Source organism: Scyliorhinus canicula, chromosome 6, assembly GCF_902713615.1.
Source record: "Scyliorhinus canicula chromosome 6, sScyCan1.1, whole genome shotgun sequence".
Taxonomy (NCBI): domain Eukaryota; kingdom Metazoa; phylum Chordata; class Chondrichthyes; order Carcharhiniformes; family Scyliorhinidae; genus Scyliorhinus; species Scyliorhinus canicula.
Window position 1 is genome coordinate 59,253,725 of NC_052151.1, and position 26,817 is coordinate 59,280,541.

Consider the following 26,817-nt stretch of genomic DNA (forward strand, 5'->3'; position numbering starts at 1 on the left):
CAGTTTGGACTCTGAGCATGTCTTGCTGTTCAAATTTCTCACAGTACTCTTCAAATTTGTTTAGTAACGTTTGTAAGCTGTTTCTGTCTTCATCTTTTGAGTATTTAAATCCATTATACACTTTCCTATTTACAGGCCCTGCGGTGAGAATTGCTATTTTAATGTTGTCGGAGGCTTCTTGTACCTCATTAGCTACGAGATCCAAATCAAACATTTGTTTAAACCTTTTCCAGACACCTCTTACATTGCCAGTCAGGTCTAGCTGCTCTGGGTATCCAAGCCACATCCTCGAATTAGCGATGTCTTCCCAAGTCAAATGTCCAGTAGGAGATTTCCATGCCATTTTGAGCTTTCTGTATCTGCCACTGAGTTGTCCTGTAGTAAGCGTCTGAAGCCACTCCTGGGTACCATGTGTTGTTACTCGTGTCTTAATAAAGCTCGTAGTCTCAAATGTGGAGAAGATGCTTTATTGTGAGTTCGTTCTCTCTTCAGAGCTGTTTCCTAAGGTTACCTTCAGTGTTCCTAGCTGGTGTGGGTGCATCTGTGTTGCTCCAAGTTCTGCCCTCTGTGCAGTGTCCTCACTTCCTGTCCCCGTCTATTTATATGGCTCTCCCGTGCCCCCTCTAGTGTTTGCTCAGTTGTATTGCATCTAGTTAACTTGTGATCACCACAGACGGGATCGTCATTGTCGGGGCGAGGTGAAGTTGGGCCAGCCAATTTAGGACATATTTGGAAATAGCAACAGGGGCTGCCGGGTGCTGAGGTGGGGTGTTTAAAAGGCCCATCTTGGTGCCCTGGGACCAATTAAAATAAATTAAAAACACAAAGGCCCTCCAGCTGTCAGCCCTCAGCCCCCCCCCCCCCAACCTTTTACAGCAGGTCATGAAACCTTTCCCAGCACTGCACCTGTGATTGGTAGTGCTCCCCCATGGCACACACTAGCACTGCAATTTGCAGTGCCACACTAGCACATGCCTTCTTGTTGAGAGTCAGGGGCATCTTGTGGCCCTCCAGAGAGAGGATTGTCCCTCCAGTCATTGTCTGCACAAGCAGATTGAGGTCCTGGTCACTGAATCATGGAGCTGACAGACCCATGTTCTCCTGACTGCTGCAACATTCTGGCATTGGAGTACATGAAGTACATGGGTCAGTACATGTGCTCATCGTTTCTGAGATGCATCATGAGCTTGTCATGATTATAATTCAGAATATCCAATTCACCTAACAACATAGTATTTTGGGCCTTCATTGCAAGAGGATTTGAGTTCAGGAACAAGAATGGTTAACTGCAGCTGTACAGGGCCTTGGTGAAACCACATCTAGAGTATCGTGTGCAGTTTTGGTCTGTTTCTTTAAGAAAGTATATACTTTCCATAGAGGGAGTGCAGTGTGGGGCTGGTGTGTTGTGAGTAGCAGTAGTGGGTTTATCATGTGTAAGTTTGGCGGCCTCACTTACTGTGTGAATGCCAGTGTGACCAGGGTTGGTACTGTGTAGTAACGTTCGAGGGGGCTGGAGCTCCTTGGGAGGCACAATTGCATTGGGATGATGGAAGGTTAGGAGTAGCCAGGGGATTGGTCAGTGGTTCACCTCCTCTGTCGAGTTTGGGAGGGGTTACTGTCGGGGGCAATAGAGCTGAGGACTGACTGTGGAGAGCAGCTCCTGATCTGGGTTGCTGTGCTAAATTGCAGAGCCGTGCTGGGACCTGCTGCAGTTGCACATGGCAGTGTGCAGCCACTTGCAGGGAAGAGCAGAGACAGATTGGGACAGCAGTCTGAGCAAGAACTCAGGGGAGCTTGCAATGGGCTTGGGGTTAACTGAGGGTTCCTTCAAGCTGAGCCAACTATAACAGGGACATCAACAATTAAAATTAATACTTAAACTACGAAGTTCAGCCAGCACTTCCATGGATACTTGTCAGTTGCACAATGAACAATTGGTCCTCTGTGGCACAAAGATGGTGGTAAAGGTGGGATTTTTATTGTGTCTGTGCCGCGATTGCTCCTCAGTCAGTTCAAGTGCCAATGCAGGAGGTGGCAGGCACATCACAAGTCTGTTCCTGCCTCTACCCAATCAAAACCCATGCCCCCGATTCCTGGCTCCGTTATGAAAATCTGGCCCCTTGTATCCAGGAATATCTGTCCTTCTTTGACCCAGGTTTCCATATTCTACATTCCCGTGTTCACCTTCACCTGCAGCTCACCAAATGTATTTTAAAAATTAAATTTAGAGTACCCAATTACTTTTTTCCAATTAAGGGGCAATTTTGCATGGCCAATCCATGAGAATGTGCAAACATGGGGAGACTGTGCAAGCTCCACACGGAAAGTGTTATGGGGATAGGGTGGAGGTGTGGGCTGAAGTAAGATGCTCTTTCCAAGGTGCAGACTCGATGGGCCAAATGGCTTCCTTCTGCACTGTAAATCCTATGATCCTCAGGCACAGTTCCGATCCCTTTAGCTCAAAACTTCAGGGTAGAATTTAATGTAGATGATGTGGGTCTCGCCTGCTGGCTATAACATTCTTTGAGTCTGGGTTGAAGCCTCTGTTATTGATACTTTAATGGTCTGACTGATACTTTCAGGTTGCAAGAACAGCAGTTTTATTTTGTCTTTTTCTTGAGCAGTTCCACACATGCCGGAGTTACTATATGGTTCATTAGTTCTGCATGTGGTGTATACTGGGTGAATGGGCATAGAAGAGCCATACATTGGGATTGAAATTATAAGGGACCATGGGGGGAGGATAGGGAGCATAAATTGGCATGGGGGTTATGGGGTTGGATTGGGTTGGCACGGAGGAGCATGGGTAAGACATTATGGACTTAGGTCCCCAAAGTCCGATCATGGTTCACGGCTCCTCAGGGAAGCCTCCAGCAGTTTGGCCCAGCTGTACAAAAATTGTGGAGGGCTTGGAGATAAAGCCTGCTCAATGGAGCTGGCCAGGTCAGGACCTTTAAAGTAATCATTATTGTCACAAGTAGGCATACATTAACACTGCAATGAAGTCACTGTGAAACCCCCCTGTTCCATGACAGTGTAAAAAAGGGAGCAGGAATCCCAGAATACCCCCTCGCCATTTTTAAATGTCTTTGGAGTAGTTTTGATTCTGAAAATCCTGCATCACACCTATTCCGAGAAACCTGGCATCTCATTTATCTGGTGTCTAAAACAAAGAAGCCAAAACATGGCCAGAATCAGTGCTCCCAACAAAACATGACAAACCACCTCAACACGCCTCCCACAGTTCCTGCAAACCACGGATTTCACACCAGTGCAAAGAGTCATATTGAAGTGGATACATTCACTCCCGTTTTTCTCTCTCTCTCTCCGCAGACATTGCCAGACTTGCTGAGTTTTTGCAGCGCTTCCTGTTTTTATTTGTAACACCAGGTTTAAGTCCAACAGGCTTATTTGGAATCGCAAGTTTTCGGAGCGTAGCTCCTTCAATACCCGTTTCCAAACAAACCTGTTGGACTTTAACCTGGTGTTGTAAGACTTCTTACTGTGCCCGCCCCAGTTCAACGCTGCCGCCATCTCTACATCATGTTTTTATTTGACATACATTCACTCTAAACCTAATTTAGACCTTGGAAACCATCCAGTTAATTTTTAAATTCTCCTCAACATAGCCCCCCCCCCCCCCCCCCCCCCCCCCGGCGAGTGATGTCCTGTCGGAGGTGGGGCTGCAGCAGAAGATGCACCGAAATGATTATGATTGCCTGTGGCGGTCAGGGTGGGTCAGATGCCGCAGCCGCTCCGGTTAACGGGAGAGATAACGGGAACCACAGCTAATGACCTGCCGCCCACAAACAACTCGCCGCCGGGTTCCCCCGCTGCAGCGATCACAGCGACGAGCTGATGCGTGGGTTGGGTTTGCCTCCCGCCCCCGCGATGACCAGCGGGTTGGAAAGGAGGCGGGGTTTCATGCAGACGTGCGTGCGTGCGCGCGCGTTGGTTTTTGGAACGTGGCCCGGAGCGTTCGGGTTCTGATCAGTTGTCTGTGGGTCCGGGCCTCGTTCGATAGCAGCAAAGCTGCGGGAACCGCAGCGGAGAGGTTCCGCGCGCCAAACCCCGCCAGTTCAGCCTGCTCAGGACACACGGCCCCGTGTTCAGCTTGCCCAGAAAGATGGCCACCGGTAAGGCGACATGTCAGCCTGGGTGCACTTTTGCTTTAAAAAAAATGTTTTGAGACGAGTGCAAATTGAAGTGTTTTGATGTCATACCTTCGCCGCATCCTGAAACAAAGGCATATACATGAATGTCTGTTGACGGTCATTCCCGTTGTTATGCCAGCAGTGTTGCATGTTAGTTATTGCTGTTTGTTTATTGGTTACCGATTATTATCGAAAGACAAATCGTTCCATTACAATTGAACGCCGACCTACGATGCCACTTAGCGCATGTCGGAAAGTTGGTTCGATTTTGCTTTGGCGAAGGATCTGAGCATCGATAAGGAGATCATCCCTCCCCCGCCCCTTCGGTAGAGCTAAGTAGGATAGTGTACCAATGCCTTGAGTAAGAGGCTAAATATTGCCAAAGGAACTGAGATTTTAAAATATGCGTTCTTGGTATATTGGGGTTTTCTATTTGTTGCTCGACCAGCTTGGTGTGGGACAACAAGGAGGGTTTATTTATTAAACACCTGGAAGCCCCTTTCGTGGCACAGAAGTCAGATTCAGACCAGACTAGGTTAGGATGGCAGATTTTCTTAGTTGGGTTTTTACAACCATCCAGTAGTTTAGTGCTCACTTTAAATAATGCTAGTTTTCTTGACTAATAAATTTTATGGTTTTTTTTCTTCAAAATCACATTCTCAAACTGTTGTGGTGGGTGTTACTAGTCCAGTAAGAACCACATTGCTGCCCTTCATTAGTGCTCAACATGTTCAGTCTCTGTGGAGCAGCAGCAACAACAACCAGAACTTTCATCTATAAGGTGCCGTTCACAAAAATCATCTCAAGGCACTCCGTTTTGAATCCGGTTGTTTTATTCTATGCAGCCAAAAGTGCAAGTTGGAGAATCTCTGGTAAAATCTGTAGTGTGTGTAGGCCAGGTCACATCTTGAGTGTTGCTCCTGCTTTTAACTATTGAAACATAGAGAAGAACATAAGAACTAGGAGCAGGAGTAGGCCATCTGGCCCCTCGAGCCTGAAAGAAGGGGGCGATCCAAGTCTTGTAGGCAATGGAGACCGTCAGGGTGCTGATTTTTGAGTAAAGACGGGTAAATAAATGTTGTGTGATTCAGCCTTAAAAGTCTGTGTTCAAAAGGGATACTCCTAAAACTAGATGATCTTGAAAGAAAAAAATAACTTTTTTGGGATGGGGTGGGGTGGGGTGGAGAATGATTGCAATGTGGAATGGTAAGAGTAGAGAAGATAAGACTAATTATTTTAAAACATGGGGAGTGCTGAAGAAGGTGGTTTTGGTGGAATGGTTTCCCACGTCATATCAATTTTAGTAGTCCTGCAGGTTTTTTCTGCCTCTTAGCATTTTTTTGGAGACAATTTTCCTTTATGTTTCAGAGAATGTCAGCCTGCCATTTAAACTGTACTGCTTGACTGTAATGACGCTTGTGGCTGCCACTTATACTGTGGCATTGCGGTACACGAGGACTGTCTTAACGGAGATGTATTTTGCAACTACTGCTGTTTGCATCACTGAAGTCATCAAACTATTCCTGAGTTTAGGTATGTTAACAAGGTATGTGTGAAATCTATCATATTAGTTCAGGGTTGAAAAATCATGTGTTGTATTTTAATACTGATTTTGTAAGGAGGTATTGTTTTAGTTGCATTTCACTTGTGTAGAATATTTCCTTATCATTGTAAACATCACACTAGACCGCGCTTGCTTTGTGTAGTGATTTTTAAAGAAAGTATTTTTTGGCACATGGGTGTTGCTGGGAAGGCCAGCATTTGTTGCCCATCCCTAAATTGTCTTGAGAAGCAGGTGGTTGTGTGATGATAAGAAACAGAAATACTCCCATTTAGAAAGTACTCATAACTCCAGGAAGAAACTCAATATGTCTCAGGCCATGACATAAGCAAATGTTGCAGGTTATTACATTGATGCATCACATTCCATTTGTGGACCTGTAATTCAAGGCCGCAAGAACTGTTTTTAGTCGAAGTAATTTGGGGATCAATTGTTGACCAGCTGAAATGTACATCCTCAATACTAATTCTTAGTGGTTCTGAGATTTTTTGGCTGTTTTATTGCAGTTTCCAGTCATGGGACAAAATGCTGAAAGTATTGGTTAATGTAGCAAGTGGAGCATCAGGCAGGTGCAATGTATGCCACTTCCTGCTTTTATTTATAAATTCCTCACCAGCATATATACATTAGCACAGTGGCCATTACTTTCAGTTTGGGTGGGTGACTCTAGCAGGCTGGGACTTCCATTCTTCCTGAATGTAAGTAGGAATTAGCTTCCAGTGAAAGCTGCACAAAAGCCGGGAGGAACATCTTGGGGGTTGTTTGTGCAGTTGGGGGAAGAGGCTGTTGCTGGGCTGCTTGCAGAAACATGTCTTTGTCTGCAAATATCTACTTTTAGTGATGGGGCCTGTGTGTGTGATCACCCTCTTGCGCCTCCTCCATTTTGTTGCAACCTCCTCTGCCAACCTTTAAACGATAGGCCGGAGGTGGGGGGGGGTGGGGGGAGGACAACGAGCCACTGTTTACCGTTCGAACTGAGCAAATACTTTCTTTCAGTGACCTGTGCTGTACAGGTGTCCACTTGTATAAGGGTGTGTGAATTTGGGACTGGTCTCTCAAAAAGAGAGGCGGGGGTTTAGCAGCGCACTCTTCAAGTCAACTTTCAGCCCCATTTTACCCAGACGTGAGGGAGCCAGAGAGCTTCTGCCAGCATCTGTAGTTACTTTGAATTCCTACAGGACCTATCTGGCCCTTGGCCCATCGAGTCTGGACTGACTTTTTGAAAGTGTACCCTACCTAGGCCCAATCCCCTGCCCTATCCCTGTAACCACTCCAAATTGACATATCTTTGGCCAAGGGGTAATTTGGCATGGCCACTCCACCTAACCTACACATGTTTGGACCATGGGAGGAAACCAGAGCGTCCGGAGGAAACCCACGGGGAGAACGTGTAAACGCCACACAGACAGTCATCAGAGGCTGGAATCGGACCCGGATCCGTGGAGCACTGAGGCAGCAGTGCTAACCACTGTGCCACCATGTCATCCTCGTGCGTGATGATTTAATAAGCTGCATAACGTACATTTTTTTCTCTTCCTAAGGGACACTGGGAGTTTGAGTAGGTTGTTGTCCACGTTACATGAGCATGTAATACGAAGCCCTAAAGAATTGCTGAAGCTCAGTATCCCATCTCTAGTGTATGCCGTTCAGAACAATATGGCTTTTGTGGCCCTTAGCAATCTGGACGCAGCGGTGTATCAGGTAAGGAATATCTGGATATGCTGATCATGAAGTCTTTATCAAGCAATCTTTGTTCTCCTGTGATGTATATGTGACATTCTTTTTGAAATGTTTGATTCATTACTATTTAAAAAAGCAAAAGTCAACGGATGCTGGAGATCTGAAATGAAAACAGGAAGTGCTGAAAAAACTCAGCTAGTTTGGTATCATCTGTAGAGAGAAAACTTTGCATTGTTAACTCTGTTTCTCTCTTCGCTGATGCTGTCAGACTGGTTGAGGTTTTCCAACATTTTCCGTTTTTATTTCATTACAGTTTAATGCATTGAAAAATAATAATTGCTATAGGGAAGGGTCAGAAAATTGGGGCTGAGTGGGCAGCTCTTACAGAGATACGACATGAATGCATTGAACCCAGGGGCAGCACGGTGGCGCAGTGGTAGCACTGCTGCCTCACGGCACCGAGGTCCCAGGTTTGATCCTGGCTCTGGGTCACTGTCCGTGTGGAGTTTGCACAGTCTCCCCATGTTTGCGTGGGTTTCGCCCCCACAACCCAAAGATGTGCATGTTAGGTGGATTGGCCACGCTAAATTGCCCCTTAATTGGAAAAAAATTAATTGGGTACTCTTTTAAAAAAAAATGTAAAAAAAAAAAAATGAATGCATTGAACCCAATGGCCTCTTTCTATGCTATACTGTTCGTGATCCATTGTCATTGGTTGAAGAGGCGTTCTGAAGTATAGCCTGAGAAGTGGACCTATCTTTTCCGCCCTGCAAAGAAGTGTCTGGCCTGTGCTTGCAGCTGTGCAATGGCGCATCAAAGATCTGACACTTGCTTGGTGGAATTAAAGGCACAGTACACTGATGGAATCACAACCTCGGACAAAAGGGATTTTAATAGATCAGCAGCAAACCAGACTCAGCAAGGGTGTTGCAATTGGTCTCTGGCTCCCTGAGAAAACCAGCTATAATAATAAAAAATTTTAGTGTCACACGTGGGCTTACATTAACACTGCAGTGAAGTTACTGTGAAAATCCCGTAATCACCACAATCCGGCACCTGTTCAAGTACACTGAGGGAGAATTCAGAATGCCCAATTCACCTAACAAGCACATCTTTCGGGACTTGTGGGAGGAAACTGGAGCATCCGGAGGAAACCCACGCAGACAGAGGGAAAACGTGCAGGCTCTGCACAGACAGTGACCCAAGCCGGGAATCGAACCCGGGTTGCTGGCGCTGTGAAGCAACTGTGATAACCCCTGTGCTGCTATAGGGCATGTTGTCTGTTTTCTATCTGGCAACCCTGCTTGAAGTATAATTTGAGATGAAAACTACCTGGCTTGGCCGTGAAGTTGCCTGCTCAGAAGGCTAACTCCCTGTCAAGGGTCATGTGTGGACCGTCGATACATGGGAAAGATGTTGAGAGTCACTAATGCCTCTGTAGTCATGCCCGAGTGAGGAGTTAAGCCCTTGGATGGCGTGGCTGCCTCACAGCTCCAGGGACCAAGGTTCAATTCCAGCCTCGAATGATTGTCTGTGCGCAGTTTGCTCATTCTCCCCGTGTCTGTGGATTTCCTCCGGGTGCTCTGGTTTCCTCCCATAGTCCAAAGATGTACAAGTTAGGTGGATTGGCCATGCTAAGTTGCCTTTAATGTCCAAAAGGTTAGGTGGGGTTACGAGGATAGGCTGAGGGTATGGGTCTAGGTAGGGTGCTCTTTCAGAGGGTTGGTGCAGACTCGATGGGCCGAATGGCTTCCTTCTGCCCTGTAGGAATTCTGTAATAACATTAAATCATCTTACTGAGGTATTTTTCTAATGTGTACAAATACCACGCTGGGAGAGCTTGGGGGTTTGGTGCCAAGCCTTTGCGCACTATGCAGTGATGGCATTTTGATTTCTGGTGAAGAGGGTAGGACAATGGTAGTGTCGTACCTTTGGCATCATGAGCTCAGAGTCAAGAGAAGATCTAAGTCCAGGTCAAGGCCACTCTGGCAAAAAGATGCTCTACCAGTCCTCATCTTCACTGCCAGTTCGCGAATCGATTCCGATGTCTTATAAAATTATGGAAAGGCCCCCTAATTTAATTATTTTTGTGGTTTCAATGGGCCTTGCCCACAATTAATGTGCATGTACTTAATTCCAATTTGTGCCGGCCAGCCACTTAACATCAAAGATGCAATGAACCAGCAGGTACTTCTTGGAGTCCTTCATGACTAATAACGTTGAACTTGCACATTTAATAGTTATCAATTGTTGGTTGATCAATTATTACCTAAATTGCTCACTTAATGTGCCTCTTTTAAAAAAGGTTAGTATTATTAAACACCAAAATAACTTAGGTTTTCCAGCTGGATCAGTGGTGTACTATGAGAAAGAAGAGTCAAGCTTCTGTTTCTAATTATATTTGTATTTTCTTTTAAGGTGACATACCAACTAAAGATCCCCAGCACAGCACTGTGCACAGTCCTGATGCTGAACCGCTCACTCAGCAAGCTGCAGTGGGCCTCGGTATTTATGCTATGTGCTGGGGTAATGTTAGTCCAATGGAAACCTGTAGAAGCTACAAAGGTGCAAGTAAGTAATTGTAGCTTTGAGAGATGGCTTAAGATGTAGGAGCAGAAGTCGGCCCATTGAGTCTGTCCCGCTATTCAATGAGATCATGAATGATCTGATGTGACAATCCCAGTTGCCGCCTTATCCCCGTAACCCTTGATTCTTTACTGATTTAAAAACCTGTCCATCTCTACTGTCCATCTCGACCGTGAGCATACTTAATGACCCAGCCACTACAGCTCTCTGTGGTAAAGAATTCCACAGATTTGCAATCCTCTGAGAGAAGAAATTGTGTGGAGCATAAATGCAGCCGTGGACTGGTTGGGCAGAATGTCCGGCTTCTTGCTCTTTTATTATTTCTGTTGGCACAATAAAAGTTTTCAGCGCCATTAAAATCAGTCTCTGACGTTTTCACACAAGTTGAGGGCTGCAGTCGTTTGTTACAAGCCAACTAAATGTGCACAGCAGCATTGATTTACTTCATTCTTTGCTTTAGCCATCACCAGTGGAGTAATATTCAATGACCATTGGTGCAAGTATGTGGATATTGGGTGAGGGCAAAACCTTGGAGTGTGGCTGTAATTCATATGATGAACAGCCAGATGAGTGAGATACTGAAAACATGCTAATACTTCTGGAAACCTACTTAGCACAATGTTCTCAGGAAAGGAGTGGTGCCACCCAGTACGGTCTGTGGGTGAAGGGGCCCCCCGGAGTGCAGGGGACTACCCGCATGGCGGACACACAGTGGACGGCTATGGCGGGTGTCCCCGGGACAAGGGGGAACCCCAGAGCGCAGGGACCCGACCGCATGGGGAGAGCAGTGATAGTGGACATCCTGGACGGCTCCCTAACAAAGGGAAACCCCAGAGGGCAGGGGCGCGTCCACCGGACAAATATGATTAACCCCACAGGAGCAAGGGGGCAGAAGCCCCCCACCAGAATAGTCACCTGGAACGTAAGGGGACTTAACGGCCCAGTGAAGAGATCTAGAGTCCTCACCCACCTTAGAAACATGAGGGCCGACATAGTCTTCCTCCAAGAGACGCACCTGAGGGAGCAGGACCAACTGCGGGTAAGAAAGGGCTGGGTGGGACAAACCTATCATTCCTGTTATGGGGCAAGGGCCAGGGGGGTGGCGATCCTATTGGCAAGAGGACAATGTTTAGGGTGACAAAGACGGTTACGGACCCAGGGGGACGGTATGTCATGGTCAGCGGGGCCCTGGATGGGGTGCCGGTAGTTCTAGTTAACGTGTACGCGCCCAACTGGGACGACACGAGCTTCATCCAAAAGACCATGGCAGAAATCCCGGACAGAGCGACGCACCGACTAATCATGGGGGGGGACTTCAACTGTGTACAGGACCCAAAGACGGACAGATCAAACCCCAGAACGGGGAAAACCTCAAACATGGCAAGGGAACTCAGTCACTATATGGAGCAGATGGGAGCAGTGGACCCCTGGAGATTCGCCCACCCGGGGGAGAAAGAATTCTCTTTCTTCTCCCCAGTACACAATGTGTACACCAGAATTGACTTCTTTGTGGTGGGGAAAACGGTGCTTCCAGGGATAGACAAGGTGGAATATTCCGCAATTGTGATATCAGACCACGCCCCACACTACATGGACGTGCGGCTGGAGACGGGAAGGGCCCAGCGCCCCACATGGAGGCTGGACGGTGCCTTACTAGCTGACAAGGCCTTCAGCGAAAGGATAGCGCGGGCCATAGCGGAATACACGGAGAACAACCAAAACGGGGAGGTCTCATCCTCCACGTTCTGGGAAGCGCTTAAGGCCGTACTAAGAGGGGAAATCATTGCCTACAAAGCGCAAAGAGATAGGGAGGAAAGGGTGGCTAGGCAGAAGCTGGTCGACTCCATACTGGAGGTAGACCGTAAATACTCCGAGGCCCCGACCGTAGAGCTCCTGGCGGAGAGAAAAGAATTACAAAGGAACTTTGACCTGCTCTCCACCAGGAAAGCAGTACACCAACTCCGCCAGGCACGCGGGGCCCTGTACGAACACGGAGACAAAGCCAGCCGCTTGTTGGCACACCAGCTGAGAAAGCAGGCAGCCAGCAGGGAAATTGCGCAAATCAGAGGTACCAGAGGCACGTGGGAAACAGAACCAGAGAGGATTAACGAAACCTTCAAGGCCTTCTACCAAGAGCTATACACCTCGGAGCCCCCAACGGGGAAGGCTGGGATGAACCGGTTTCTTGATGGACTGGACATACCAGTCGTGGGAGAGGGCAGAAAACGGGATCTGGAAGCACCACTAGCACTGGGAGAGATCATGGAGAGCATTAGCTCCATGCAGACGGGGAAGGCGCCGGGACCGGACGGATTCCAGGCGGACTTCTACAAAAAATCCGCGACAGCGCTGGCCCCGCACCTGCGGGAGATGTTCACAGACTCGCTAGCTAGGGGCACACTGCCACCCACGTTAGCACAGGCCTCAATCTCGCTGATACCTAAGAAAGACAAAGACCCAACGGAATGTGGGTCATACAGACCCATATCTCTGCTGAACGCAGACGCCAAAATACTGGCCAAAATCCTAGCCAAAAGGCTAGAAGACTGTGTACCTGAGGTGGTCACAGAGGACCAGACGGGCTTCGTCAAAGGTAGACAGCTTACCGCGAACATCAGGCGCCTGCTGAACGTGATAATGACCCCCTCCGGGGAGAGAACACAAGAGGTGATCGCCTCCCTGGACGCAGAAAAGGCCTTCGACAGAGTCGAATGGAAATACCTCATAGAGGTACTGGAGCGGTTCGGGCTTGGAACAGGGTTCACCGCTTGGGTAAAGCTCCTATACAACGCTCCCATGGCGAGTGTACGGACCAACAATACCAACTCCCAATACTTCCAGCTGCACAGGGGCACCAGACAAGGATGCCCACTGTCCCCGCTGCTGTTCGCACTAGCAATCGAACCGCTAGCAATCGCGCTCAGGGCAGCAAAAAATTGGAGGGGGATCCGAAGGGGAGGTAGAGAGCACAGAGTCTCACTCTATGCAGATGATCTGCTCCTCTATATCTCGGACCCACAAAGCAGCATGGACGGAATCATAGCGCTCCTGAAAGAGTTTGGAGCCTTCTCGGGCTACAAACTCAACATGAGCAAAAGTGAGATCTTCCCAGTGCACCCGCAAGGGGGGGGGGGGGGGGGGGGGGGGGCAGCACTAAAGGGCCTGCCGTTCAAACAAGCCCGAAATAATTCCGCTACCTGGGGATCCAAATAGCCCATGACTGGAAAGGGATCCACAAATGGAACCTCACCAGCCTGACGGAGGAAGTTAAAAAGGACCTGCAAAGATGGAACACACTCCCGCTCTCCCTCGCGGGGAGAGTCCAGACGATCAAAATGAACGTACTGCCCAGGTTCCTTTTCCTGTTTAGATCCATTCCGATCTACATCCCCAAGGCCTTTTTCAAAGCGCTGGACAAACATATCATGGCGTTCGTTTGGGGGGGTAAAAATGCTAGGATCCCAAAGAAGGTCATACAAAAAACAAAATCCAGGGGGGGGGCTAGCCCTCCCGAATCTACAATTCTACCACTGGGCGGCAACAGCCGAGCGAGTAAGGGGATGGATCCAGGAGCCAGAAGCCGAGTGGGTGCGTGCGGAGGAGGCCTCCTGCATGGGAACCTCCCTCCAGGCCCTCGCCACGGCAGCACTCCCATCCCCACCCAAAAAACACTCCACCAGCCCAGTGGTGACAGCCACCCTCCAATCCTGGAACCAACTGCGGCAGCAATTTGGCCTGTACAAAATGTCGGACAAGGCTCCCATCTGCAACAACCATAGGTTCAAACCAGCACTGACCGACGCCACCTTCAAAAGGTGGAGGCAGGACGGGGGGACACTGACAGTCAGGGACCTATACACGGACGACAGGATCGCAACACTGGACGAACTGACAGAGAAATTTCAGCTAGCTGGGGGGAACGAGCTACGGTACCTGCAGCTCAAAACTTCCTACGAAAGGAGACAAGGACGTACCCACAACCGCCACGACAGACACTATTGGAAGACCTACTGGACGCAAGTATCCTAGAGAAAGGGAACTGTAGTGACATGTATGACCGACTGGTAGACAGGGACGACACCGTACTGGACGCAACAAGAAGGAAATGGGAGGACGACCTGGGGATGGAGATAGGGTGGGGACTCTGGAGCGAAGCACTGCATAGGGTCAACTCCACCTCCACGTGCGCAAGGCTCAGCCTGACGCAACTAAAAGTGGTACATAGAGCCCACTTAACGAGAAACCGTATGAGTAGGTTCTTCCCGGAGGTGGAGGACAAATGTGAGCGGTGCCAGAGAGGCCCGGCCAACCACGCCCACATGTTCTGGTCTTGCCCCAGACTTGTGGAGTACTGGACAGCCTTCTTCGAGGCTATGTCCAAAGTGGTGGGGGTGAGGGTGGAGCCATGCCCGATAGTGGCGGTCTTCGGGGTTTCAGACCAGCCAGATCTATTCCTGGGGAGGAGGGCGGACGCCCTTGCCTTTGCCTCCCTGATTGCCCGCCGTAGAATCCTGTTTGGCTGGCGGTCAGCAGCACCACCCAGAGCTGCAGACTGGCTGTCCGACCTCTCGGAATCTCTCCAAGTGGAGAAAATCAAATTCGCCATCCGGGGGTCGGACGACGGCTTCCACAGAACGTGGGAGCCATTCATGCAACTGTTCCGGGACCTGTTTGTGGCCAACGTACATGAGGAAGAATAGTCGGGTGGCCAAGAACCAGGGAAAAATGGGCGGGAATCGGGGGAAGGTAGCCGGGGGGGGGGGGGGGGGGGGGGGGCTACGGGCTCGGTATGAGGGTTTGATGGCAAGCCAAGGCCCAAAACCAAACTATAAATAAATGCCTATAAACATGTGCCTCGGCCATATTGGGGAATGTAAAATATGTATGCTGGCTAAAGGGGGCGGCCACAATTATTGTTATGAAGAGGCTTACCTGTAAATATTCATGTAAAATTTTTGTGTTTTCCTTTTTTTTTTCTCTCTCTCTAATAACTTGTAATTTGTCATATATAAAATATGAAAACTCAATAAAAAAACATTTATAAAAAAAGGAAAGGAGTGGTGCTGCATTCTGGCACCAGTTTTACCACAGGAGCCTTTTGGGATTTTGGTTTTATTTGACGCCTAGTGCATTCATGGAGACAAAAGAAAAATGCTCCGAGCGGGCTGCTAGATAAGTAAGATGTTAATTGAACTAACTTCGATGTTTTGCTACTTGCCAATGTCTCGGTAATCCATAAACTCCTCTTGCCCACTATGTTGGGCATTGCTGGCGTCAGGTGTTCAGCCTATTCCTGGAAACCGTCCCTTCCAACTGGGAAGTGAGGAAGGTAAAATCTTGACACCGGCAGCCAGTCAGGATTTCAGAAGGGAATGCTGAAAGGCAATCTAGGGTCGAAGCTGCAGGAATGAGAAATGCTGGAGGGCAGTTAAAAATAATTGTGTTTAAAGTCAAGTATGGTAACTCACCGATGTGGGGAAGGGTAGAGTAAGGATTTGTTTTGTATTATTATGGAATAAGTTGTATTGATTTGAAGTGAGTGAATCCAGTTAAACGCTGTTGTTCTGCATTTTCACCTTCGTTGCTGGAAGACAGTTAAGAACAAATAAGCAAAAGAAAGACTTAAGACAATTGTGATTTTTATTTTTTGGACGTTTCTGTTTTTTCCCTGCAAAAGACAAACTAATTTTGCACGTGTACTAATCTGGTTCATAAAACAGCTTTGTGTAATTCATATACGATAGGAAGGTCAATTGTTACAGCATGTTTATTCATGTTGCAGGTTGAACAGAATCCATTTTTGGGATTTGTCGCCATAGCCATTGCAGTATTATGTTCTGGATTTGCAGGTACGTAGATGCAACCTGATATTTAACACAGACACCACCTTCTTCCCATTTGAATAAAAGAATCCCATGCCAAAAGTAGATGATTCTTGGTTGTATAGTTTGATTTTATTCCAAACATATTCAAAGGTACAAAAACATAAATAAATCAAAGAGTATTCTCCACACCTCACAGTTAAGTTTGTGCAGATGCTACACACACACACCACCCCCACCCCCCCCCCCCCCCCCCCCCCCCCCGGATTAACAATTCCTCAAACATGGTCATGAACAGTCCCCGCTGTGTCTCAAAGCCCTCTGTTGAACCCCTCAATTCGAACTTAATCTTTTCCAGCAGGAGAGGATCGTATAGGTCCCCCAGCCAGACCGTCGCCCCCTGGTGGCGTTGTCGACTGCCATTCCAACAGAATCCTACGCCTGGCAACCAGAGAGTGGCGAAGACCATAACGTCAGCCTTCCTCTCTTCCACAAACTCCGACATTTGCCCCACCCACTGAAAGAACATACTCCTCCTCGCCTGAGTCATGTGCACTCTATGCACCACCTTAAACTGAATCACACTCATCCTCGCACACGAGGTCGAATTCACCCTATGCATCGCCCTGCTCCACACTTCCCCTGCCAGCTCCTCCTCCTATTTCTCCTAAATCCTCACCGCCTGACCTCTCCCCTGCTCCCCCAGCCACCCGTATATATCCCCAATCCCACCCTACACTCCCCTTCCACATCCGGGAGCAGCAACTGTTCTGATTAGGTACACTCTGGCAGCTTGGGAAATCCTCTCCATTTCTTCCGCGCAAAGTCCTGCACTTGCCTATTCCTGAATTTGCTTCCCTTCGGAAGCTCCTCCCTCTCCCACAACTCTTCCAGACTTGCAAACCTCTTCTCCAGATGTAAATCCCTCGCCCTCACCAGCCCTACCTCTCTCCATCTCCTATACATGCAATCTGTCTCTCCCCAGCTTGAACCCATGGTTCCCACACAGCAGTGTTAACACCGAGATCCCCTCCATCCTCGGGCATCTCCTCAATTGGTTCCACAATCTAATTGTGGACTGTGCCACCGGGCTCGCCATGTACCACCTCGGTGCCAGCGGAAGCACCGCCGTCACCATGGCCTGCAGGCTAGACCCCCTGCAGGATTCCTCCTCCACCCTAACCCATTCTAACCCCTCTCCTTCCGACCACTGCCTCACCTTCTCCGCGTTTGCCGCCCAATAGTAGTGCAACAGATATTTGGTAAGGCCCCCCCCCCCCCGCCTTTCTGCCTCTGCCTCTTCACCCTAGGTACCTTCCCCACTCTTTTAAATCCAAAATCGCTGCATCCAGTTTCTGGAAAAAGGCCTTCGGAATGAAGATTGGGAGGGTCTGGAATACCAACAGGAACCTTGACAGAACGTTCATTTATACCACCTGAACCTTCCCCGCCAGTGTCAGGTGTCGCGTATTCCATCTCCTAAAGTACTCCCGAACTGCCTACACCAACTTTGTTAAGTTCCATTTGTGCATCGTCGCCCACTTCCCCGTCACCTGGATCCCCAAATACCTGAACCTGTCCCTTGTAACCCTAAATGGCAACACACCCAAGATTGGCTCCCCGACCCACTGCATTCACCGGAAACACCTCACTCTTTCCAACATTCAGCTTGTAGCCCGGGAAGACCCTGAGCTTTCTAGTAATGCCCATAATTCTCCCCTGGGTCCGATATGAACAGCAGCAGGTCATCTGCATACAGCGACACCCGGTGTTCCTTACCCGCCCCACAATCCCCTGCTTCTCTACTGATCCCCAAGAGGCCATCACCAAGGGCTCTATCGCCAGCACGAACAGCAGCGGCGAGAGCGGACACCCCTGCCTCGTCCCCCTATGCAACCCCAAGCTCTGAATTCATCTTGTTTGTCCGTACACTTGTCACCGTGTACAGCAGACATACCCACGCTACAAACCTTGGCCCAAACCGTCCCAAAACTTCAAACAGGTACCGCCACGCCACCCGGTCGAAAGCCTTCTCCACGTCCACAGAGACCACTACCTCCGGTACCACCCCTTCACCTTTACCCCCATGATCACATTTACTAACCGCCTAATGTTCCTGGAAAGTTGCCTGCCCTTCAGCGACCACCCCTGCAACGCATCCTTCCATCCTCTCTGCCACTAACTTAACCAACACTTTCACATCCATGTTTAACAATGATATGGGTCTATATGACCCACACTCCAACGGGTCCTTCCCCTCCTTTTTTGGAATTAGCTTGATCATCGCCTGCGTCAATGTCTCCAGCAGCTCCCCCTTCTCCACCGCCTCACTAAACATCCCCAATAAATGTGCTGCCAACTCCATTGCAAACTCTTTACAGAACTCCGCTGGGTAACGGTCCGGTCTGGGGCCTTCCCTGACTTCATCCCTGTTATACTATCCATCACCTCTTTCGGCCCTAGCGGCTGCTCCAGCGCCCGCCTGCCTCTCCTCATCCAGCCTTGGGAATTCCAGCTCATCCAAAAACAGCTCCATATCCCCTTCTTCGCCACCCAGATCAGCCCTAAATAACTTGTTAATCTTCCTCGGCTCCGACACTATCTCCCCCTTCACTGTCCGTACCCTCAGAATTTCCCTAGACACAGCCTGCCTCCGTAACTGATGGGGTTACATATGGCTCGCCTTCTCTCCATATTTATACTGCACCTCCCCGCCCTCTGTAACTGTCCCACTGCTTTCCCCGTCATCAAACTATCGAACTGCCCCTGTAACACCTTTCTGCCAACCTGGGGGCACTCGAATATTTTCTGTGCACGTCGACTATCCCGTCCAACAGCCGTCCATACTCCTCCCTCCTTCTCCTAACTCCTTGCCTTGAATGAGATAACCTCCCCCTGAACCACCACCTTCATTGCCTCCAAAGATGTGGCCGCCGATACCGCCTCATCCTCCACATAGTCTCTGATCACCAAATGCACTTTCTCACAGAACCCCTTGTCCGGTAGAAGCCCCGAGTCTAACCTCCATCCCGGCCTCTGCTCCTGCCTCGAACTAAGTCTAACCTCCAACCAGTGTGGCACATGGTCTGAGATCACGATTCCCACATTCTCCACTCCCACCAACACAACTCGACTCACTACCACAAAAAAGTCAATTCAGGGGTATACTTTGTACACGTCTGAGAAGAAGGAGTACTCCCTCTTCCCTGGGTTCCTAAACATCTACCAATCCACCGTTCCCATCCTTTCCATAAACCCTTCCAGCTTCTTGTCATCCTCAACATTCTCATTGACTTAGGTCTTGACCTGTTCACCCTTGGTTCCAGCACGCAATTAAAATCACTCCCATCCAAGATGGCCCCCTTCTCTGCCCATGACCCATTCCTACTCCAACACTGCCACATTGCATCCCCCTCTCCTCCCCCACCTCCACTTGGCCAACCCCCTGCAGCCATCTCCCCCACCTCCCTTCCGTTCACCAGCATTACCTGCCAGCGTGGCAGCTCCCGCCTGAAGGCTCCTCCTCTCCACCCCTCCTTGGTCTGTGCAAACGGCTCCCTGTAGACCCCACCCTCCCCCATACATACAAGGACAGATCCAAAACCACAGGTCACACCCTCCAAAAAGAAAGACACCACAATGGCTAGGGAGGGGGGTGCAGTTGCCCCTGACAATCTTATTGCCCCTTAGCAAGCATTGTAACAAAATCACGCCACCCGAGAAGAAAGAAACCACCCTCCGGCCCCCACAGTACCCACATCTTCTGATCTCTGTTGTTCCAGCTCCTCGCTCCTCTCTCACTCTCTCACTCTCTCTCTCTCCCATCAAAGTTTGTTCTCCCCCATGTCATTGGCCTCCTCTGGGGTTTCAAAATAGTACTCCCGGCCTTCAATCGTCACCCTCAGTTTTTTGTACCCAACTAAGAGGCAATTTAGCGTGGGCAGTTCATCTACCCTGCACATCTTCCTGGGTTGTGGGGGTGAGGCCCAAGTAGACACGGGGAAAATGTGCAAACTCCACACAAACAGTAACCCGGGGGCGGGATCGAATCAGGGTCCTCACCGCCGTGAGGCAGCTATGCTAACCGCTGAGCCACCCTGCTGCCCCCTCTATGGCCTTGTTGAACCCGGCTGTTTTTTCACCAGCTCCGCTCCAATGTCCTGATAGACTTAGATCCTGTTCCCCTCCATTCACGGTTTTGCTTCTCCCTGGCCCACAGCATGATCTCCTCCACAAATTTAGGGAGCCTCACAAATGTCGCCCAGGGCTGCTCTTCTGTCTTGGGGATCTGTGCTTACTTTCCACCTCTGGGGCCTTATCCAGCAACCCTTCTGCCACCAGGCCCTCCAGCATCCTTGAGACTTATCTCATGGCACCCGTGCCTTCCACACCCTCAAGCAAGCTAACAATATGCAAATTCTGCTTTCTGGACCTGTTCTCCTGCTCGTCTACCTTTGCTCTTAGCGACTTGCAAAGGTTCCCCCGGCGCCCCAAACATCATCTTCTCCATCTGGATTCAGAACATAGAACAATACAGTACAGGCCCTTCAGCCCACGATTTTGTGCATCCAGGCAGTACTCGACTCTCCCCATCGATCCTCTCTGGGCTGCCACCGCTCCCTCAATGGCCTTCGATTGATCCTCTTGCATCTGCTTTCGCTGCTGGCGGAACTCCTCTCTAATAAACGGCATCAGCTGCTCCATCTGGGGTTTTCCAACTTGCGACAACCCTTTCCCCCTCCGCCATCTGTCCAATTGCTACTGCGCCACAGGTCTCCAGTTCCTTGGCCAGGTCTTTAACCTTCTTCTGACGGGTCTGATAACCAGCAGACATGCCACTCCCGAGGGGGAACTTCTCCTCCACACCTTCAGCTACACTTTCCTGTCAAATTTCCCCCACTTTCAGGTAAAAAGAGCTCAATTCAACGCTTTCGAACCGGAGCTGCCCCGTGTACAATCACTCACTCCATGGCCACCTCCGGAAGTCCATATTTTGCAATGCTGTTAACTCTTGAATAGATATCAAATCACTCCTTAATCTTTTAAATTTCTAGTAACACAATCCCATTTTATGTAATCTCACCTTGGAGTCTAGATACCATTCTAGTAAACCACCTACGCATTCCTTGAACTGCCAGCATGCCCATTCTTAAGTATGGTGCTGAGAACTGCACAAAGTATTTCAGATGGAATCTAATTAGGGCTTTGTGACCTTGTAGCGAGATTTTATTCTTCTCCTTTATTCTGATCCTCTTGATATGCATTTCATTAGCCTTTTAAATTATTCTCTCTACTTGTCCCTGACATTTTAATGATCTCTGTACACCTGACTACCACTTTCTAGCTTCAGACCATTTAAAAAAATATATTTTTATTCTCTTCCTTTTCACATTTTCTCCCAAATTTACACCCAACAATAATCAGTAATGAATGCAATGTCAATCCTCATATCAATAACACCTATCCCATCCTCCCACCAAGCCTCCAAACATTAGCCCGCATGTTAACATAAACAAATGATAAAAAGGAATCAGGACTCGCCCATAGTCACCATTAGCACATACCCCACCTCTCCCAATGTTCGATGTGATCCAATTCTCGGAAGTGCATAATGAATTGCGCCCATGAATTGTAGAACCCCTCCATCCTTCCCCTCAGTTCAAATTTGACTTTCTAAAGCGTTAAGAATTCTAGCAGGTCCCCCCGCCATGCCAGGACACAGGGTGGAGTGGTTGATCTCCACCCTAACAGGATCCGCCTTTGGACGATCAACGAGGTGAAGCTACAACATCTGCCTCCGCACCCGTTTCCAACCCTGGCTGGTCCGGCACCCCGAATATGGCCTCCCGAGGGCCCGGGTCCAGTTTCACGTGCATTTTAGAGATTACTCTCAACACCTCCTTCTAGCAATCCTCCAGCTTTGGACAGGACCAAAACATATGAATGTGGTTTGCGGGGGCCCCCCCACAACGTTCACACACAACTACACCGTCAAAGATCGGGCTCAGCTTTAGACCATTTTGACTTTTTTTACATCCTCATCCTTACCTGTATCAAAATACACTTGACAGAGTTTTGCCTATTCACCCAATCGATTAATATCTATTTGTAATTTTAAAAAAGTGTTTTTAGTTGGTTTTCACAGATTGTATATTGTAATTCATAAGTTTCATATTACAAACAACATGCCCAAAAATTGAAAACAAATAGACAAACAGAACGTAGCACATAAATCTACAGGCAATTGTCTTCCCTCCCACTGTGGCCGTGCCGCCCCCACCCTTGGACGGCATACATCTTTTACAATCCCCAGCTTGAGAAATTCCACCAGGTCGGACGGCTAGTCTCCAGCTTTGGTTGGTGCTGCCAATTGCCAGCTGAGTAGGATTCTCCAGCTGGTGAGCAGTGAGGCAAAGGCTAGGGTGTCGGCCACCCTCCCCATGAAGAGTTGTGACTGATTTGAAACCCGGAAGATCGCCACTTTTGGGCATGGCTCCACCCTCACTCCCAAAACCGTGGCAATTGCCTCAAAGAAGGTCGTCCAGTACCCAACAAGTCTGGGGCAGGCCCAGAACGTGTGGGTGTGGTTGGCCAGACCTCCCTGGCACTGTTCCCAACTGTCCTTCACCTCTGAAAAGAACCCACTCATTCAGGTTCTGGTTAGGTGCACTCTGTGCACCACCTTTAGCTGTGTTAGGCTCAGCCCTGCGCCCGTGAAGGTGAAGTTCGCCCTGTGTAGATCTTCGGTCCAGAGTCTTCCCCTATCTCTGCCTAGTCCCTCCTCCCATTTATTTTCATTATCTTGTTCAAGGGGAGCGTCCAGCAGTTGCCTGAGCAGGTCTGCACTGTTTCCCTTCCCTAGGTCGTCCGCGTCCAGTTGTTCTTTTACTAATGTGTGTCCTGGTATCCAGGTGTTTCCTTATGGAGAAAGATTTGTCCTGAATATGTCTCATTTTGTTGTTTCTTGGTCACTGGAACTTCTCAAGTTCCCCTAGAGTTGCTACTCTATCATTCTTGTGCATGTCCCTAACTGTCAGTGTCCCCTTGTCCTGTCTCCACCTTTTGAACGTGGTGTCCATTATTGCGGGAGTGAACATGTGGTTGTTGCAGATGGGGGCCATTGTGGACATTTTGGCTAGGCCGAGGTTTATATCTCCTCGTAATTTGATGTTTCCATCTACCTGTCTGTGTCTGGGGACAACTTTGACACGCACTTTCTATCCCATCATTTAAATCAATAATAAACAGTGAATAGCCTGCGCTGCACCACATTTCTTTGTGGGATGTCACAAGTCTCACCCTGCAAATTAATGAACTTGCCTCCAATCCCTACTCTGTCTCCTGACACTCGACCAATCTCCTAACCAGTAAGTTGCACTGAATTTCGTGCGTAACTTTCGTAAGTCTAAATTGGAGCCTATCTTCAAGATTGCAGGAAGAGTACCCTTTGCTAAAGAAATGCTGAAATGTTGTATATCGGATAGCTGAATGTGTAATTGAAATTATGGATACATTTTAATAGGATGTGTTCTTGCATAATAATTAAATTCTAATGTTCACCCAGGGGTATTTTGTAGTTAACTTAAGTCTGGCCAAGGTAGCTTCAACACAAGTAATGTTGACAGAAATTGATTGTCCGGTGCAGGAGCAATTACATTTAGAATATAAACAAGCTATTCTGATCCCAGACCAGACCCCGACACTGGCTAGGATACTGGACCAAAATCCCAATGTTATGGTTTAATTGAAAGACAGTGCGGAAAGAATGATTCGCTCCAGCAGTGATTGCACGAAGAGATAGAGCTTTGGCATTTTTAAAGCAAAACATTATTATGAATACAAAAAAATATTAACTTTTTTAACTTCATACCTGAAAAGAACAGCTTACAGCTTTAAACGCTACTACTCACTTTCCCATTAAACAACAAGAACCATACAACTCTCCATTGATCTTGCTGTGGGAGAATTGTGGACTCCGTGTTAGGCAGATTAGAATTCAACATCTCTCTCGAGCGCTTTCTCCAAAAAAATGCCTTTTTCCACAGCTTTCTCCCAAAACTGTTTGGCTCCACCCAGCAATTACCTCATCTCCAAGCTAAAGAAACAAACTCTCTCTGCAGGCTGCAAAGCACTTTAACTCCCCAGACAAACTATAGTCCATTAGCCCAGACTGAAAAACGCATTCCTTGTCAATTTCACCTTGCTGCCAAAAAACACCCAGACCCTGCAAATCAAAACTCGTTTAAAAAAAAAAAAATGACTATTGCAGTCAAACACACTCCAACCAGGCATTTTAATCCTTAAATTGCTCAATACTTAGAATCCAATATTTCTAATGTCTTCTGGTCATCACAAGGGGCATAAGAAAGTAGTGGTAACTATCTCTGGGGAACGGTTTGCAACGCATGATAGGGCAGAGGATTCTTCGCATTAAATTTCACAAAGGCACAAACAAGTGAGAGGCCATGTACAAAAAAAGTACTGCAGATGCTGGAATGAAATGAAACCTGAAAATATTAGAAATACTCAGTAGGTTTTTAAAAAAATATTTTTATTCTCCTTTTTCACATTTTCTCCCAAATTTACACCCACCAACAATAAACAATAATCAGCAACAAATATGTCAATCCCAATAACAACGATCCCATCCTCCCACCAACCCCCAAACATTAGCCTGCATGTTAACATAAATAAATGACAAAAAGGAATCCGGGATTACCCATAGTCACCCTTAATACACACAGCCCCCCTCCCACCCCCTAACCCTCCCACCCATCCACTCCAACTAATGTTCGATGTTATCCAGTTCTTGAAAGTGCATGATGAATAATGCCCATGACTTGTAGAACCCCTCCGTCCTTCCCCTCAGTTCAGATTTAACCTTCTCAACGGTCAAGTATTCCAACAGGTCCCCCCCGCCACGCCAGGGCACAGGGTGGAGAGGCTGCTCTCCATCCCAGCAGGATCTGCCTTCGGGCGATCAACGAGGCGAAGGCTACGATATCTGCCTCCGCACCCGTTTCCAACCCTGACTGGTCCGACACCCCGAATATGGCCTCCCAGGTCCAGTTCCACGTGCACCACCTTGGAAATCACCCTAAAAAGCTCCTTCCGGTAATCCTCTAGTTTTGGACAGGACCAAAACATATGAACGTGATCAGTGCCCACCCCACCCCCCACCCATATCTTCTACTCATTCAAAGAATCGGCTCATCCTTGCCCTCGTGAGGTGTGCTCTGTATACCATCTTCAGCTGTATAAGCCCCAACCTTGCACATGACATGGAGGCATTTACTCTCCGGAGCACCTCACACCAAACCCCCTCCTCTATAACCTCTCCCAACTCTTCCTCCCACTTTGCTTTGATCCCTTCCAGTGGTGCCTTATCCTCGTCCAAAATAGCTCCGTACACCGCTGACACTACCCCCTTCTCCAGTCCCCTTGTTGTCAGCACCTCCTCCAGCAATGTGGAGACCAGTTCCTCCGGGAAGCTCTGTATCTCCTTCCTGGCAAAATCTCGAACCTGCATGTATCTAAACATTTCCCCCTGCTCTAGCCCATACTTTGCTTCCAGCTCCCTCAATCCTGCAAACCGACCCTTAAGAAACAAATCTTTTAGTGTCTTAATCCCCTTCTCTTCCCATTTCCGAAAACTTCCATCCCACCTCCCTGGCTCAAATCTGTGGTTCCCCCGAATCGGCATTTCCCTTGACAACCCGAAGTGTTGGCGAAACTGGCTCCAGATTTTCAATGAAGCTATTATTACCAGACTCCGAGTATTTCCCCGGAGCTATCGGGAGCAGCGCTATTGCTAGTGCTTTCAGTCCCGACCCCCTGCACAAACTCTCCTCCATTCTGACCCACTGGGAATCAACCCCTCTAACCCAGCTCCGCACCTTCTCCACATTCGCCACCCAGTAGTAGTACATCAGGTTCGGGAGACCCAAACCTCCTGCCTGCCTTCCCCTCTGCAGCAGCACCTTTCTAACTCTGGCCACCTTCCCTCCCCATATGAACGAAGTAATCCTTCCCTCAATCTCCCGGGAAAGAGCCTTTGGCAGGAAAATCGGTAGGCGTTGAAAAATAAACAGAAATCGCGGCAACACATTCATTTTAACCACCTGTACCCGACCCGCCAGTGACAGAGGGAGACCATCCCACCTTGCCAGATCGGCTTTCACTCTCCCCACCAAACTAGTGATTTGTACCTGTGAAGCCTCCCCCACTCCCGGGCAACCTGCACCCCCAGATACCTAAAGTGAGCCCCTGCCCTACGGAAGCGCAACGCAGAATGGCAATCCACCCAACCATTAACTTGAACTCTGTTACAATGCAAAGATAAGTAAATTGCAATACACGTCAGTAAAAAGAAAGTTGCAGCATTTATACATTTTCCAACTGCCCAAACACAGTCCACAGTCTCTCTTCCAGTTCTGCTCCTCGCGTCTGTCCCAAGCCTTCTGCCCTCACGAGTGCCTCAGCCGCCTCCGCTGTCTCAAAATAAAAGTCTTCGGCTTTATATGTTGCTCTCAGCTTCGCCGGGGACACCATACCAAATCACACCCCCTTGTTATACAGTGCCGCCTTCACCCGTACGAACACTGCTCGTATCTTTGCCAACTCAACCGTCAAGTCCTGATAAATCCGAACTCTAGCACCATCCAACTGCACCTCGCGCTTCTGCTTCGCCCAACTTAACATCATCTCCTTCATGCAGTACGTATGGAAGCAGATCATTACTGCTCTTGGCGGCTCATTCACCTTGGGCTTCGGCCTTCATGACCAATGAGCTTGGTCCAGCTCGTACTGGGAGGAGTTCTCACCCTTCCCCATCAGCTCCGCCAACTTCTTAGCGAAGTACTCTGTTGGCCTTGGGCCCCTCTGTCCCTTCGGGCAAGCCCAGAATTCTCAGAATGTGCCGTCTCGAGCGGTTCTCCAAGTCCTCGAGCTTTGCTCGGAGTCCTCTGTTGACCTCCACCACTCTCCGCAACTCGTCCCCCATCGAGGTGAGCTG

General features: G+C 48.7%; 1 protein-coding gene across 1 annotated transcript in view; it reads left to right on the top strand.

Annotated features, from left to right (window-relative positions):
* Window positions 1-3,794: 3,794 nt before the first annotated feature.
* Window positions 3,795-26,817, top strand: part of slc35a1 (solute carrier family 35 member A1) — a 32,005-nt gene continuing 8,982 nt past the window's right edge. The window contains exons 1-5 of the mRNA XM_038799330.1: window positions 3,795-4,136; window positions 5,523-5,700; window positions 7,257-7,416; window positions 9,814-9,966; window positions 15,764-15,830. Of these exons, the coding sequence (XP_038655258.1) occupies window positions 4,127-4,136; window positions 5,523-5,700; window positions 7,257-7,416; window positions 9,814-9,966; window positions 15,764-15,830 (568 nt within the window). The 5' untranslated portion in view covers window positions 3,795-4,126. The remainder of the gene's footprint in view (window positions 4,137-5,522; window positions 5,701-7,256; window positions 7,417-9,813; window positions 9,967-15,763; window positions 15,831-26,817) is intronic.